Source organism: Thunnus maccoyii, chromosome 15 (assembly GCF_910596095.1).
Source record: "Thunnus maccoyii chromosome 15, fThuMac1.1, whole genome shotgun sequence".
Classification (NCBI taxonomy): Eukaryota; Metazoa; Chordata; class Actinopteri; order Scombriformes; family Scombridae; genus Thunnus; species Thunnus maccoyii.
In genome coordinates this window covers 5,589,465-5,606,963 of record NC_056547.1, presented here as the reverse complement: position 1 = coordinate 5,606,963, position 17,499 = coordinate 5,589,465, and the positions used below count along the sequence as shown (strand labels likewise).

Below are 17,499 nucleotides of genomic sequence, written 5' to 3'. Positions count from 1 at the left end.
TCGGTGTCAGGAGGCATGCTGTTGTGCATACTGTACGTTCACTCATTCTTTCTTCTTCTTCTTCTTCTTCTTGTTGTAGAAGTGTGGAGAGAGAAAATAGAAACATGCAAGGAAATTCTTCAACATCTTTGTACCCCCCTTTTGTGAGATTTGAGGGACTTCTGTGTAACATTAAAAAAAAAAAAACACCACCACGACCATGCTTGTTTGTTTGTTTTTTTCGAAACAGTATCGGAGAAAAGGTGGTCACGTTGATGTCATATTTTGTATAATTCTCTGTTTTCCTGGCTGTGAGATGGACCTTCTAGTCTTTCGGGCTGGATTTCCCCTTTTTTTAAAGGGGTTTAAGGGACTCATAAGGCCTTGTTTGAGGTTTTCCTCCTCTGAGTTGCATTTCGATAAAGACAGACATGATTGATAACCGAGCAAAGCTTCCTGCCAGTCTTTTTTTTTTTTTTATTACATTTCCTATGTTTCATGTGCTCATGTGTTAATGTTTTACGATCACACGTGTTACGATTCCCCTCCTCGATCAGACTACGGACACTCTTATCATGATCGACTATCTTTTTTTTTTGTTTGTTTGTTTCTGTCTTTTACTTAAACATGTATTTATTTTTTTAAATCTCTGTGAATTTTAATGTATAATCCTCGATTTTCAATATTCAAACTTTCTAGTGGAATTTAAATGGAGAAAAAAACAAAAAACAACAAAGAAAAGTTTAAAAAAAAACCAACAACAAACGTTTGTATTCAAAAAGAGAAGAAAAAGAGCTGATGCAATCAAAGAGAAAAGACGAACCGCATGACGATGTCAGAGGCCAGTGTTGATGATGTCATAGTGCTGACTGATGATGTCACGGCGCGTATGTTTGTGTGTGTAAATGTACATGCGTCTCTGTTTTAATTTGTGTGCCCCATGTGTGTAACTCTCAGTGTCTTCTTCTTCTTCTTCTTCTTCTTCTTCTTCTTAGGAATGCTGAACCTCATTTTTGACCAAACTTTTTTTTTTTGGCGTCTTCAGCGAATGCACATGAAGCCGATTTTAAGACCCGAGACGTGATCCGTTACGTGTTCATATCAACTTGTAATGAATTTTAAAAAGGCCTGTAGTGTTAAATTGTGGGAGGGAGGGGGGCATTGATCAATCACGGCTTTTCTTGTCGAGCTACGTTCACCAAAGCGAGGACTTTTCAAACAAACGTTTGAAAAATGTAAATTTATCAAGTTTCGGTATTTGAGCAGAACAGCTGAGTGAGTTCATTTATGACGTCACGACGCCTGTGATGTCACTCGGCTGATGAGTTTGCGACGCTGCCGTCTGCAAAAAGCGATTAGTTTTCTCTCGTTCGTGCTCTTCTTAGCAGGATTTTAAGGGCACAAAAGTTTTGAAACTCAACATACAGTATTTACAGCTTTTTAAAGTTGCAATACAAGCAAAAGAGGGAAAAAAAATGGCGTTGTTGCTTAAGTGGGTTGCGGAGGAGAATGTATTGTGACAGGGGAAAAAAGGCTCTGGTGGTTTTTACGATGAAAACATCTCGTTGAATTTTAAAAAGAGAAAGAGGCAAACAAAAAAAAAAGGAGGAAATGTAAATTAAACATGAAAATTCAGTTGTATTTTTAACGTCTCTCTCATCATTTCTCCTCATCCCTCCGAAGGTCTGATACAGATGTCGTAATCCATGTTCAGTTTAAACGCTCCCCTGATTAATCTGTGTGCCTGTATGTATGTATGTGAGTGTATGTGTGGCTGTGTGTGTGTGTGTGTGTTAACCATAACCACCAGGGGAGGGGGGGGGCGGGCGGGCGGTGGGGGGTTCATGGGCACATTTGTATTCTCAAAGCTACTCTGCATACCTCAAATTGTATGATACATTTATTACATCCCCTTATATGTCTATTTCCAAGAATATCCAATCAAAGGTCTCACAAATGTGCAACCCTTTTGTTATTGGTGATCAATTCTTGCATTTGTAGAAACCATACTGTTTAATTGATAATAACAATAAAAAAAAAATCCCTCTAAACCTTGTTTGTGTCTTGTTTGATGAAATTTGACTCTTTCTGTTGTGTTTTCTTTTAGACCACAGGCTCATATTGACTGTAATTAATCTTTAGGTGTTTGTGAAGCAAAAATGTTAAATGTTTGCTAGTTTCCAGCTTCACACGTGTTCTTTTTACTGTTTTATATGAATATTAATTGAGTATCTTTAAGTTTTGAACTGTTGGTCAAACATAAAACACTATTTGAAGACATTACATTGAATTGTGATGGACATTTTCACTATTTTTTGGCATTTTTTTTAGACAAAAGTCTACAAATCTTATCAAAGAAATAATAACTAGATGAATCAATAGTGAAAAAAAGTTTAAAGAGACCAAATTGCTGATTTCTCTTAACAACAGTTCAGAAACTCCAAAGATATTCACTTTACTGTGATAAAAAAACAAAGAAAATCAGCAAATTTTAAGATTTTGGAGGCTGGAATTAGTGAATATTTAGCATTTTTGCACGTTAAATGACAAAACATAAAATATGTTGGCTGATAATCGACTAATTGAATAATTGACTGATCATTTCAGCTTTAACAGCTTTATTTTCTCCTCATTCATCCATATAAGCTGCACAAAAACCAAAGTATACAGTTAATAGATCTGATTTGGTTTTTTGATACTGGTACCTAAATGAAGTCAAAAATTACTGTTTTTTTAAAATTAAACCAGGAAGTATCTGATCACAGAATAGGTAAATTAAGTAACTTGAGCATCAAAAAGAATATTGTGGTTTGTATCTAACTGTAAATATTCAGTAAAACCTCGTTACAGTGCGAGTGGGAGGAAAAGTGCATGTTTGCGTCCACCTATTGTGTTTCTCAACTCAGCTCCGCCTACCTGTGTTTCCACACCTGAGGGAGCAATTTGAGGCTCAACACTGGGGAGCAACACCCCCCCCCCCCCCACGCCCCCCCCCATCCTCCATCCCACCACTCCCCCTACTTAAGCACAAATTACTGAATTCATTACAGTCATTAAAGTAAGAAAATGAGCAAATTACAGGAGGGAATAAAGACCAGCCGGCGGTGTTAAGCTGGACTCAGATTCACAGCTTTCTGTTCACCTCTTCTGACCCTCGTGGAGAAGTTCAATCTGGACTTGTGATAAGCAGAGAGCAGGAGTGATGTAGGAAGCAATGACAGGAGAATTATTGATTGACTGATTGATTTATTTTTGTATTTACGCCTGATGCAAAACTTTCAGAATGAATTGTGTAACAGGGCTGCAACTAACGATTATTTCCATTATCTGTCCTTTGTTTTCCATTTGGTCCATAAAATATCAGAAAATGGTAAAAAATGTTGATCACAGTTTCCAAACTCAAGATGCAACCACCTAAAATGTCTTGTTTTATCCCGACCAGCATCCACAACCCAAAAATGCTGTTTATTATTAGTTTGAAGCCTTATTTTGGGTGAACTGACCCTTTAATAGTGTTTATCCACCACTAGATAAGACTTTATTATACAGACCTTGTTAGACAAAATGTGATCCAGTGTTTAACATTCACAACAACAGGGAATAGAAAAGTCTAACAGGTTTATTACTCAGTACACACACACACACACACACACACACACACACACAGTAAACAGAGAGATGCATATTAAACTCAACACATTAAAACACACACACACGATGGCGACAGGCAGAAATATTGTACAGTAATGTAACTTTAATTGAATGCAAATGAGGCACCAGCAGCACATGCATCACACACACACACACACACACACACACACACACACACACACACACACACACACACACACACACAAGCTGTAATGTTGCAGCATGCTGTAATGATATCTTTAATTGACTAATTAACATTTCACACACTTAGTGTGAAAACACACACACTCACACACACACACACATAGGGGGGCTTAATGACATACAGTGATATCTTTTTTAATGGAGTGCAAACATGCATGCACGCGCACGTATATGCACGCACGCACACAAACACGCGGTTTATTTATTCATGAGCATCATGCTGGATAGGATCCATATTTTGCAAACGGAGGGGCAGAGGTGGATGTGAGCGGAGCGGCGGCGGTGTGGTCGCGACCGGACAGCCCAACCTGTGCCCGGCTCCACCCGGAACCATTATGCAGACAGGAAACTACCATTTTAACGCCAGCAGCAGAAGCAGCAGCAGCGGAGGAGCCGTCGTCTACAGAGGGGGACACATCACACTGACACGGGGCGGAAAACAGCCAGCCGAGGGAAAAAAGAAGGAGAAACACGAAGGAAACAAAACAAAGGCGCCGTTTGGTTGAAGACGAGCAGTGAGTCGGCGGAGCAGCGGGACGGCGGCTTCAGATAATGGACACATCGGACCAGCGGAAATAGTTTTTGTTAGCGAGAGAAAAGCAGCCCTCCCGGGCCGATGGAGAGCCGGGCCTTTCACGGTGTTTTTCCAAGGATGAAGAAAAAGGCCCCGCTGACTGGCAGCAGGGAAACGGCTCTCACAACGGCGCACTCCCCGCTCGATGCTTTTACACTTTTACTCCCATATTTCTGAGCTTTTTTCGCGCCCAGACATCGCATGCTACAAGGTAAAAAAAAAAAAAAAAATCAAAAACAAAAGCTGCCTTTCCAGGAGGAGTATGTTAGCTCGTATGCTAGCAACAAGCTAAAGCGGAGCTAACGGGTCGGCTAAGCTGCTAGCAATGCACCCGGGATGCCTCCTTTATGTAGGTGTAGCTATTATTATCTCTCTATATCACGATTTACGAGACACATTTTAGTTTAATTTAAAACACACGGCACCTGTGAGTGTTTGTAATGTGGCACAATAACTTGACCTCACGACGTTCAAACAACATTTTGGCAGTTTAGGGGGGAGCTAGCTGGATGAGGGATGGATGCTAGCAGACTCCGGTGAGTGAGTGGTAACGGTATTTTGCATCCGTCTAACCTGCTCCGGTCACCGGTACATCTGTTTCAGATTGGCGAGCCGAAGTCACCGGTTGTCAGCGGAGAAAGAAGCTGGACTGTGGTGTCCCCCTCCTCCTCCTCCTTCTCCTCTTCTTCCTCCCCTCCTTCCCTTCCCTTCCCTCTGTCTCAGCTGCGGGTCCAGCAGGGAGCTTCAGACCTGTGGATCAGCCGGTAAGATGCAAAAAAAACCCAAAAACAACAACATGCAGTCACACTCCTGCACATTGTCAAACTAACTTCACTGTTTTGGGGTCAGATCAGCTTCAGTTTGTCACTCAGTGTTTGCTCATAAAAGTGTTTTTTATTGTGGCATAAAGGAGATGTCACTGTAGCACATGTGATTTTTTTTTTTTTTTTTTTTTAACTCTGCACATATTTGAGTTGTCACTGCATGCAAAAAAAACTCTGAATGCTGAATCTGCAGGTCTGACTAATCCAAGTTTAGTCATTCATTCTGAAAATGCAAATCCGTTATGTCGGTTATACCCACCGATACTGCTGGGCACCATTTTTAAAAGATTGTGAAACCAGTACTTATACCAGTACCCTTAGAGTGATACTGAAACCAGTAGAGTACTTCATTCCATACCCACCATGTGAACGGAAGGAGTCAGTTGCGTTAAATGCCACCACTCCTCCTCATACACATGATTTTTATACATCTTGAAAGTCTTCGAATTATTGAAATATTTATTAAAAAACTGTACAAAACTGTCATGTAGCTGCAGCAAATCACACGTTGCATTAAATCGAAGAACGCTTGCGGTGATCGGCTGCGAACAAAACTGTACAAGAGTCATTTTTTTCTGGGTACAAAAATGATCAAATGCAGGTATCATTTGACTGGAGAAGTTTCGATACTGCTTTGTACTGGGTCGTTTGGGTAATACCGATACTCAGCCCTAGATACTGTAGAGTTTCTTAAAACTCTGAAATTCAGTCAGAGTTTCAGGAGATTCACATTAGTGATAGGTATTTAACATATCTGAAATAAATAATACATTTAACTGATTAGAAATATACACATTATCGTGGATATACGCTCCGTTTTGAGCGCTTGAAACTAGAAAACAACTGTGTCTCACTCAGTTTCACATGAGAAGTTGACGGCTCTTGATTGTTTTGTTCAGTTCTGTGACATGAGAACGAGGTCAAAGGCTAGAAAAGGTTGAGAAACGCTATAAGAATATTCAAAACAAAACTCAATAAAGGAACTGCACGTTTTTTATTTTTTCATTGAAGCTGCTGGTGCAAAGTGTGGGTCGTAGTAGCTGTTGTAGAGGTGCACGGCTCCCTCTTCTTCAACTTTTTATGTCACTTTTTGCGGATACAAACGCCACAAAAAGCCTTCAAGGAAAGACTAGTCTGTCATCGTTTCTCGCTCCTCTCTGTCACGGCCGCCTTTTCATTCATTCATTCATTCGTCCTTCGAGCGCGGCCGGCCGTTCGGAACGACTATAAACACTTTAACCTTCAGACGTCACATCTCGAGAACTAGTTCGTCTCCAGCGCCTTCAGGCCTCGAGTTCAATCTCTGCTTCGCTGCCCCTGTTTCCAAGTGGTTCTCAGTCCTGCTGCTTCGGGTTCAGGGTTGTGGTGGGTTTTTTTTTTCTATTTTACCATCTAGTAACTTCCGTTCCTCTGATGTAACAGGTGTCATTTATGTCTCTGTTAAATGATTCAAAGAAAAACGGCATCATTATCTGTTTAGAGCGCCGGGTTTCACAGCCTGACAGAAACTGTGGATCTGGTCTTCAGGCCGTTAATATTATGTTTGTATCTATTTCTTTTGTGCTGCAGTGCAGGTTATGAATGTGTCGAATCAGTTCAGCTCATTATAGACCCGGTCGGCTAATAATGTTTCTTCTAATACGGTCGGGTTTCGACAGATCTCTAACTCAGCCGGGTGGCGTTTATTTCAGGCTGTCCCCGGTTAAACAAACTGAGCAGAATTTAGATGAATTGGACTGTTGTGCCGACAGGTCGTTCAACAGATCGACTTCTGTGTAAATTTGTGGTTTCAGTTTTGAGAGTGTGGTTGTTGGGAAAAAAAAAAAGCTTTAGTAGACAAATGTTTATCTTTGCCAGTTTCTGAAGTGGTCTGTGGCCGAACTTGTACGTCTTATCAACATATTTGTCTCTTTATAGCTTTCAAGTCTCTGACCTTTAAGCACAGAAATAACACACACACACACACACACACACACAAGAGGATCTGTCGCTTATATCGCGTCAGAAAGAAGTCGTCGGTATTTGTGATTCTTTTATTGTTTTAAGATTTGTTAGACGCAAGTTCATCCGAGCTCTGCCCAGCATCAGACCGTACACAGATGTGACAGTGTGTGTGTGTGTGTATAAGGATGTTTAGCCGATCTGGTTTCTGTCTCAGGGGGGGAGAGAGAGAGAGTCGTTGGTGCCGCTGGAAGGTCAGGATTAACAGCCCGAAATTAAGACGTGTAACACAGAATAAGATAGCACAATAACCTTTTTCTCAGAGGTGACACACTGAACGCTGAAGTTTTCTGTTTCAGGGCTTTATGCTAATGTGTCGGTTAGCCAGAAGAAGCCGCAGACTGATGACTAACGTGAGAATAAAAGATTTGTTATAATGAAGAGGGTGTTTTTTGTAATCAGATTAAGGTCAAGGTGTTTTTTTTTTTTTTCAAATGTCATGTTTTATCTTTGCAGCTGTGTTCAAACTTAAGAGACAATGTTTTGTTGGAAAAGACAACCAGCGTTAATTATTCAAAATTCAACCTCTTGCCAGTCGATGTTACTGGAAAAGTTAAAACCCTCCTGCTGTCAGAGGATGAAGGATTAAAGATGTGTTTATGTGCGGAGGTGTCAATGAGTTAGTCGTCAGCACTGGTTGGTTTCAGTGCTGTAAAAATGTGTAGATTAATTAGTTTATCGGTCGATCGACAGTAAAACGAGCGCCAGCGATGTTTTTATAATCGAGTGATTCAGTTGTTTATTGATTTTAAAGGTCATGTGTCGAGTAAAAAATGCGCCGGCGGTGTCTGGTGCCGGCGTCTTGAATGTGATGGTTTGCTTTGGTTCGTGTCAATCTGTTAAACGGACTCTCGTGAACTGTTAAGGGCATTTTCACTATTAAGTAACGTTATATAGACAACAAAACAAATCAATACATTACTCTAAAATAAGAGTAATCATTAATCAATGCTTGCTTTGATTTATAAATACAGGATTCGATACAGAGGTGAAGACCTTCAGGGCGTCTGTACGTGTTTGTATGAATAAATCGGTTGTAAAATCTTTGGATCTCAGAAAACATAATGATCAGATAATCGTGTGTATTTTTGGATCTTTGATTACACGAGGGATTTTCTGATCTTGAATGTTGATTAACAACAGTGTCTTGTTTTCCTGTCGCACACACAAGGACACTGTCCACCAGACTCCTGTTTTTTTTTTTTTTTTTATCTGGCATTTAGCTGTGTGTGTGTGTGTGTGTGTTTGTTTGTGTGTTTTTTTGGAGGCAACAGGCAGCCATGTTATCCAGCTGGAGCCGGCCAGGAGTCTTGTGGCATTTAGAGTCACCGCTCTCTTTTCTTTTCTCTCTGTAGGCTCTTATTTGCCGCACTCACCAGTGTGTGTGTGTGTGTGTGTGTGTGTGTGTGTGTGTGTGTGTGTGTGTGTGTGTGTGTGCGTGGACACATTTTCACACTAAAAAAGAAAGCCAGTATAATAATTAGAGATGTCAGTTTCGGTTAATTTTGCTTTTGGATAGGCTGACCCTCTTTAACTGGTAACTAACTGGTTGATGATGTAGCTTTGGTTTGTGAGAGCTGTCCAGCGGTCGGTGGTCAGAGCTAGCTTGTCTGCCCCGCTTAGCTCGACTTTAGCTCATCCTTCTTCACCTCGAAGTGTTTTCAATGCGTTAAGTCACAGTAGCTCTCGATGGTATAATGTACTCAGGCTCGAGGTACCGAACTACCACACTGATTGGCAGCATATCTGTCTAAATCATTCAGCACACTAACTGGGTGAAGACCTAATAACAAACTAACACTTACGTTCTTATTACAGATAGACCGTAGGATTAGCATGCTAGGCTAACAGTTTGTCAACTGTGTAACGTTATATCTGTGCCGTGAAGTTTTTTCAGAGCACACAAACACTGTTAACACCTGTCACCTGCCCAGCAAGGTGCTGTTATACAGTCTGTGAGCTACACACAGCACGGCACGGCTATGCTAACGACGCTAGCCATGCTAACTAGCTGCTAGCCGCCGTGCAGGCTGGTAAATTGGATCCGTCACATCTCTTTGTATCTGGGGGTCGGTGCTTCTGTCACTGTTGGAGCCCCTTCAGTCAGTAAATGTGTGTTTTTTAAAACTTATTTTGGTCTCATTCTCACTCTGATAAGGTACCAAAATTTGGCACTGATTGATATAACGTGATTTTTGTCTCACAAGTGACAGAAATGTTTATTTCTCTTGATATTTAGTTTCTCAGTCCTGGTTCTTGTCTCCTTTGTGCCTAGAAATTAATTTTTTTAATAAAACACTAATAAAACCATGCACGTACACTAAGACGGTGACACATTAAAATATCTAAAATAAAAACACATTCTGGTTTACCCGTTAGGAAATAAAAAGAGGAAGAAGGAAAACTCCTCACACAAGCTCAGTTCTGGCAGCTGCTGGGTATGAGGTTCGTCGGGTTCAAGCTGTCTAATATTAGAAAGTGAGCTGAAGAATAACATTTTACCAGGTTGAACAAACAAATCAAATGCAGAGCGCTATCCAAGATCTCCACAGTTTGTATAGAAATAATTGTGCAACAGCTGCTCAGGCCTCTTGAGTGGATATTCGTTACGAGGAGGAAATAAAGCAATGACCCAGTTTGCGCTTAGCTTGAATCGGACACGGTGGACATGCTTGTATTCTCAGCCAAAAATCTTACATGTGGTGGCCACGGTTACTGTTTATTTAATTTGAGAAAATGTGTTTCGAAAAGGAAATACATGAACTCCTTTTAGAGTAGAACCCTTAAAATTTTCAGTAAACAGGACAACATCACTAAAAACTGCACCTGACAGTCTCAACAGGAAGTGAACATCTTCTTATATCAGTGAGAGCATCAGCTCAATAAATGAACCACCATAAGAGTATTGTGGCTCAAAATAACACAAACTTCATAAATTAAATCTATCAAAGCCACATGAAGTTCTGCTAAATAATCATGCTTGTGTTTAATAGTTTATTTTGGGGAAGTTCCTTGTGAGACATTCAGCATCCGGGCTTTCAGGCATTAAGGGCAAAAAAAAAAAAAAAAAAGCAACTTGCTGTGCCAAAACTTGTTTATCTGATGTGCATCAAGTCGCCAAATCGCTTACTGATATTATGTCTTTTTCTCTGTTTCTCTGTCCTCAGGCTCCCGTAAGAACTCCATGAAGGGACAGAAGGGCAGCAATGGTTCATCCTCCGCTGAAATAACAGACTCACTTCACTAAATGGGACTGCTGACCTGATTTTTTTTTTTTTTTTTTTTTTTTTCTTTTTTTTTTTTTGAAAAAAAGAATCAGCATACGGTTATGGAACACTCTGAAGAAACACTACAGACTCAGTTTTTTAGTATAATTTAGTATATTGCCTATTTATGACCCGTTTTTATAACATCCCACAGAAGCACTTGAAGGCTTAACTCCTGAATGGAGAGTAAAAGTATTAGTGATTCATTTATGTGAGAAAACCAAGCACCAGCTTCTGGTGGATTATAGTGGCTGGTTGGAAGTGTCGGGGTAGACACTGCAGCGGGATTACTTCTGAAAATCAGACCTTGTCGTTTTGATAAGGGTTACGGCTGTTTCCAGCGACTATAGACTGAGTGTAACGGGGTCGTTTCAACCCCGTTACACTTTGCTATAGAAGTATTTGAAGATGTTCCAGTTCAGCAAGTACCCCATGGACATTTTAGAGATGCTAAGTGGACACCAAGCCCATCAGTTCAAAGGCCTGGGATTAGAACGACAACTGAGCCACCAACAGCAGGTCCAGCTGCAGCATCAGCAGCAGCTCCAGCAGCAGCATCAGCCCAGCGCTGACAGCTCCGGAAGCCTTCTATCTGGACTCGGCCTCGGATCCCTCCAGAGCTCTCGGAGTAATGCCTTCGCAGACTCCTCGTCGTTATTCGCCAAAATGAGCGCCCCTCCTCCATCCATCTCCCACCAAAGTCAGTCGTCCTCTTCGTCTCACAGCTCCAGGAAGTCCAGTAAGATGAGCAGCAGTAGCAGCAGCGGGAGCGGGAGCTCCTCGTCAGGATACCCCCAGTTTCTGCGGCCTTTTCACCCGGCTGAAGCTGCGCTGGCTCAGGAGCAGCTCCACTCAGGGATGGGACGTTTTGACTTTGGTGGGAGCAGCAGCGGAGGAAGCGCGGGGGTCATCGGGGGTGTCGTCACACCTGCTCCCCCGCCTCCCCCGCTGCATCCAGGTCTCTCTGTCCCCCAGCCCACCTCTGGTCCCTCCTCTTCCTCCCCCTCTCCCTCCACCTCCACCTCAGCCTCCAACAACCCCTCCAGCAGCACTGCAGTGCCCTTAGTGGGCCAGTCAGATCCCCGCAGCCTTCATCAGCAGTTCAGCTGCATGCTTGCCGCCAACCAGTACTTCCTGTCCGGAGTCCCCACCAACAGCAGCCTGGAGCAGTTCCTCGTCCAGCAGGGCACTCACAACCACTTGGGCCTGGGCCTCGGCCAAGGGGCCACTGACTCAAACTCGGCCCTGGCCCCTCCTCCTGCCCTCCACTCCTCCCACAGCCACACAACTCCACAGCCTCAGCAGCAACAACAGCAGTTGACCCCTCATGCCTTATCTCATCCACACAGCCACACTCACCACCCGCACCCCCTCCACCCGGCCCCCCAGCCCGCCCCACTGGGTGGCTTTGATTTTCAAGGCATTCCAGTCCTTTCCTCCAACCAGATAGCGTCATTAATGCAGCAAGAGGCCGGCCTCCCCCTCCCTCTGCCCCTCCACCTTTCCCTCGCTAAAGACGATGCAAAGTCAGGAGACAGTTCGTCTACGTCAACTTCGAGTGGAGGAAGCAGGAGAAAGAAAGCAATGGCTGGCTACCTGCCCCAGAGGAAAACAGACACTAGTAGCCATAGTCAAAGCAGCCACAGCCATAGCAGCAGCAGCGTTAGTAACTGCCATAACAGCAGCTCAAGTGGGCACAGTCAGAGCTCCTCATCTGGCCTTGTGGGAGGAGGATCTGGGGGTGTGGGGATAAGTGGCATCGGAAGCGAGCCACAGCATTCCTCTCTCCTCTCATCATCCTCACAGCAACAGCAGTCATCCTCCACTGTCTCCTCTTCTTCGTCTGCCCCTCCTTCCTCTAACTCCACCTCCGTGCTCGTAGCGAACGGTAACCAACAGTTGTCCAAATCCCAAGACAGCCACAGTAACAGTTCATCTGGCCAGCCCGAACCAGAACCCCTTTACCACTGCGGGGAGTGCGGTAAAACCTTCACCCACCTCTCCAGCCTTCGACGGCATCTCCGCAGCCACGGCTTGACACCAAACAGCCAAAGCAGGAAATCAGACTGTAACTCCCCCAGCCCGGAGAGGATATTCTGCTGCGGCGAATGTGGGAAGAGATTTAAAAAGAGGGGTCATCTCATCCAGCACAGCGTCACCCACTCAGAAAACCGGCCTTTTGTCTGCAACATCTGCCAAAAGTCCTTCAACCGTCGCGAGTCACTCACGAGACACGAGAAGATCCACGACGAGAAGCCTTTCCGTTGTCCAGCTTGCGGACGTTGTTTCCGTGAGAGCACCTCCCTTCTCAACCACGCTGCTTCAGGTGCCTGCGGTAAACCTCCCCGGAGTTCAAAAAACCGAACCAGCACCGGAGGGAGCGGATCGTCCAACCCGAGCAGTAGTAAAATGGGAAGCGGCGGAGACAGGGTAGGAATTTCGAACGACGGGACGGGGATGGCTAACGACAAGTATGCCACAGATTACTCCAGAAATCGCTACCAGAACCAGTCGTCCTACAACAGCGGAGTCGACGACTATAGACGAACACAATCTTCATCTCTGTACTCTTCAGAGGGTACGCTAGCCAGTGAAATGACCAGCCAAACTCTCCGTAAAGCCCCTTTAGCCCCAACTCTTCATCCCCATCCACAGAGTCAGCAGCAGCAGCAGCAACAACAACAACAACAACAGCACCACCACCAGCCACAACAGCCTCACCTCCCTCTCTCCTCCCTATTGGATGATTCAGAGGATGAGGTCACAAGCAGCGCGATGTCAGCCATCGCCGCTGCAGCCGCGGCCTCTTGTGATATAAACACAGAGAACAGGGACGGAGAGAGGAGGGATATTATCGGAGGCCTGCTGGGGGGGTTGGGGTTTGGTAACATGGGTGGACCGTCGACCACCTCTAGCCTCAACGGTTCCACCATGCCTTTGACCCACCCCAGCCAGCCCCACACGAAGCCCAGGAGGCCGAGGAAGCCCAGGGAGAAAAGGGACCCAGGCACCATCGTCAGGAGAAGGCGGAGCCCTGCGCTTCAAGGGGACGGTTCAGAAAGGCCTTACGGTTGTCAAATATGTGGCAAACGCTTCAGAAGGGCTGAAACCCTGCGGCGCCACAACCGTGTCCACACAGGGGAGAAGCCTCACGCCTGCGACGTATGTGGCAAAATGTTCCGTGAGCCTTTCCACCTCACCAAGCATCTGACCGTGCACTCCGGTCAAAAGAACTACAAATGCAACCTGTGCGGGAAGATGTTCGCCTACGCACAGAGCCTGGTGAGACACGGGAAGTTGCACAGAAAAGGGGAGATCGACAGCCAGGGGAGAAGAATAAAAGGTGCCGCTGCCGCAGCCGCCGCCGCTGCCGCCGCCATCAGTCAAGTCGCCAACTCTGGAAACTCTGACTACTTCTCATCCTGCTCCCAAGGAGAAAAGTCGCCAACGTCCGGAACCCCCTCCCAGAGGCTTTATACGTGTACAGTGTGCTGGAAATCATTCCGCCACTATTTCCACCTGACGGCGCATCAACAGACTGTCCACGGTGGCGGGGTAGGGCTGGAGAAGTCCTTTCGTTGTGAAGTATGCGGTAAAGCCTTCGCCTACTCCAACAGCTTAGTGCGGCACAAGCTGTCTCAGCATGGAATCGATCGCAACGGCCAACGGGTCAACCATTCCCAACCCTCTGGATACTCGCCCCTCTTCTACGACTCTCCGTCAAGTTCCAACTACGCCGGGTCGTCTCACATGCAGCAAGGGGCATCGGGGCAGCAACAACAACAACCACAACAGCAACCACAACAACAGCAGCAGCAGCAGCAGCAGCAACAACAACAACAACAACAACAACCGCCACAGCAGCAGCAGCAACAACAGCAGCTGCAGCACCCTTTTCACTACCGCTCAAAAAACTTCCAAAAGCGGCATGGACAGACAAGAAAGCACAGGAAAAAAAAAAGGCGAATAGTGATCCATAGCATCATGAGAGACGGAAAGCTGGTGGGCGTCCCACTGAGTAAAGACACACGCAGGAAGCTGCTGATCCTGAGGAAACGGAGGGGCAGACTGCAGGCTCAGCTTAACAAAAAAAAGCTCCTCGCCCAGCTGAGAATGAAGGGCGGTATGACGAAAGTAAAGTCGTGGTACGGAGGCGCCGTGAAAGTGACGGGGATCACCTCAATGGATGTCCCCATCAAACGCTTCCCTTGTCCGATCTGCCCCAGCACCACGTACGCCAAGCAGGGTTTTCTGCTGGTCCACCACGCCATAAGGCACCCACCGAGAAACTCAGGCCGCCACGCCCGCCTGCGGTGCCAGGTGTGTGGAAGACGCACCAGCTCATTACACAAAGCCTTGAAACACAGGGGCCAGCATCTAAAGCAAGCCGCGTTCCAGTGCCGCAGATGCCGACACCGCTTCTGGAACTCCCGGCTCCTAGCCCGCCACATGTTCTCCTGTCGGGGGATCACCACAAGCAGCGGGGGCGGGATCTGGGGACTGATGAAGATTAAATCTCCATTGCCGTCTCAGTCAGATAGCGATCATTCACCAGTCCAGCTGACGGTCCCAGTTGTGGTCCAGCCTGAGAGATCAACAGTTCTGACTGAGTACAGTCAGTAAAAAAAAAAAAAAAACAGTTTTTTAGACTAGATTGTTTTGATGTTTATTTTTTTTAAATAATCCAAGAAGCGAGCAAGAGCTAGCAAGTTTTTAACAAAAAAAAGGGGGGGGGGGAGAATGGGGATGGTTTATTGTAACGACTGCAATATCCCCACACCCCTCCCTGGATAAATCCGTATACAATCCTAACTTATTACAACAGAGGTGGTTGATAAATTAGTGTGGACTTCAAAAGGCCCGTAATCAGAACCACCCATCCATATGTCTCCTAGGGTTGGGTATCGTTTGAATTTTATCAATTCCGATTCTGCTTATCGATTCCAGTTCCTATCGATTCCCAGTTTCAGTTCTAATATTAAAAAAAAGAGAGAGGTAAAAGGTTTAGATAACAAAATATCTTTATTCTTTTAAGCATCTACTTTGACTTTTATTGTGTCATTTAAATAAGTAAATTCAAAATCTTTTTAACTGAACATTCTGCTTTGTCTCGTTTTCCCTCAGTGACGTAGTTTGCTGTCACTGTAAAGGCCAGTTCATGCTTTCTGCTTTCCGTGTCCAGCTGTGGACTCGCACACGGTTCCATATGTACTTTTTTTTTTCAGAGGTCAACGGACACAGATGCGTTCCACATGTGTGCACTTGTAAACAGGGTTGCAGCGTCATAACTTTCCAGAGTTGTAAAAATCCAGTCTGTGATTATTACAAACCACTGCAGTGTTTTTTTTCTGATAAGCTTTTCAACGCAATAATCTGTTACTCCGACCGCATTTACTGGATTGTATTTCATTTTCTTAACCGGCACTTTAAACAACACGCCCACACAAACACAGCCCCTTTTGTATGTGTTTTACACAGAACTGTTTTTAGCGTGAATGCAGCTGAGTGTGTCACAGCAAGGTATCTTTGGCTTTATCGGTGGTGCTAACGCCGGCTGATGATGCACTCGGGCTAGGGGACTGCATGACATCAAACACTAGACGTTCTTTTAGATCAACGCCGCGCTGCCTTAAATGTTTTTGGTCAAATTTGATGTGCAACCTGACTTACAGCTAATTAGCTTCCCACATGCACTTTGTCTTATTGTTTTCTTTAATAAAGTGAAGCCACACTTTTAGAGCGTCGACCGCGGTCCATCTTTCACTACTGATGTGACGTTAGCCATGCGTGCTCGTACCTAAACCAATCGACACGCTGTTGCGTTGATGCATGACGTAGACGGGTCCTATGCGGCAGATAGCCACGTCCTTACAGATATGTAGCCTTTGTTTGCAATAATAAAGGGTCATCGTGTTTAGGAACCAATAAGCAGAACCGAAATTCAGATTTTTTTGAATGGGTACCCAGTTCTTGGCATTTTGGATTCATCTCTAATTTGGAATCAGTTTTGGGTTCCCAACCCTACTGTCTTCCCTTCCCCAAAGGTGAAGGAACTCTAGGCCAAGTGACAATTTTAGTAGCATCTGTCTGAGAAATGCATTCACACAGTTTCCTTTCCATCATCTTTTTTTTTTTCCTTTTCATTAGCAGTGTTTGCGCATAAATTTGAAAAGTACCAGTTTATTTTTTCAGATTGTTTTCACACTATTCACAGTTAAAACAGTATAGTCCTTGTCTCTTGCTCTGTGTTCATTTGTTACCCCAGTGGAGAATCTTTCTCTTTTTATATTCTGCCCTCGAGATAAATTTATCTTATAAAGAAAAAAAGAAATCAGACAACAGTCTCAGAACCTCATGAAAATACAACACTTACAACAGTTTAAGGGCCTTATCTGTCACAAAAAGGCAATACTGGTTGCTGTGCTATAGTGACTGAAATGTCAAAAAAGGAGTTAGGACAAAACAGAGAAGTGCTGGTGACCTTGTTTTTAATGTACACTACTTTTGTCATTTTTTTAAGAGGCGTGAATGGAGAAAAAAACACGACTCAAACTGTTAATGTGTTCAGGATTTGAAAAGGACAACAGAAATAACCGGAGTGTACTGTACAATTCGTATTATATTTTATTATATATTGATTATTTGCTGTTTTTTACTCCAAGTATCATTTCTTTTATCATTGTTGGTATTGTACGGGTGGGAGGGAACAAGTTGGGGACTATCTTTGTAAAACAGCGGGACGAGTATATGTATCGATGTGATATTATTTTCCCCCTCCTGTACCCCCTTTTACCTACTCCCTCATGCCACAGTTATGCCCAATTTTTGTAACAAAAAGCGTGTACGCATAGTTCATTATTTAGGTCCTGTCCAGACGTGTTTTTTCTTTTTTCTGTAAAACTAAAACATGTAATATTATTACTAAATTACTATCCTTTTCTTTGCCTAAAAGTGAGTTGTTGAAAACCCTCAAATCAAATTAAAAAAATCTCAAATGTTA

At 44.1% G+C, this 17,499-nt stretch overlaps 1 protein-coding gene across 2 annotated transcripts; it reads left to right on the top strand.

Moving 5' to 3' along the window:
* Nucleotides 1-3,917: 3,917 nt before the first annotated feature.
* On the top strand, nucleotides 3,918-17,499 carry znf865 (zinc finger protein 865). Of its 2 annotated transcripts, none has more exons than XM_042434634.1 (3): nucleotides 3,918-4,619; nucleotides 5,012-5,172; nucleotides 10,401-17,499. In XM_042434634.1, the coding sequence occupies exon 3, from the start codon at nucleotides 10,908-10,910 to the stop codon at nucleotides 15,120-15,122; it is 4,215 nt and encodes a 1,404-aa protein (XP_042290568.1). In that variant the 5' UTR covers nucleotides 3,918-4,619; nucleotides 5,012-5,172; nucleotides 10,401-10,907; the 3' UTR covers nucleotides 15,123-17,499. The 2 variants fall into 2 exon arrangements, with proteins under 2 accessions (XP_042290568.1, XP_042290569.1); XM_042434635.1 differs by lacking the exon at nucleotides 3,918-4,619 and adding an exon at nucleotides 4,628-4,757.

What these genes read in the sequence shown, in the direction of transcription:
- znf865 (XM_042434634.1), top strand. Translation starts at nt 10,908, where the DNA reads ATGTTCCAGTTCAGCAAGTACCCCATGGACATTTTAGAGATGCTAAGT.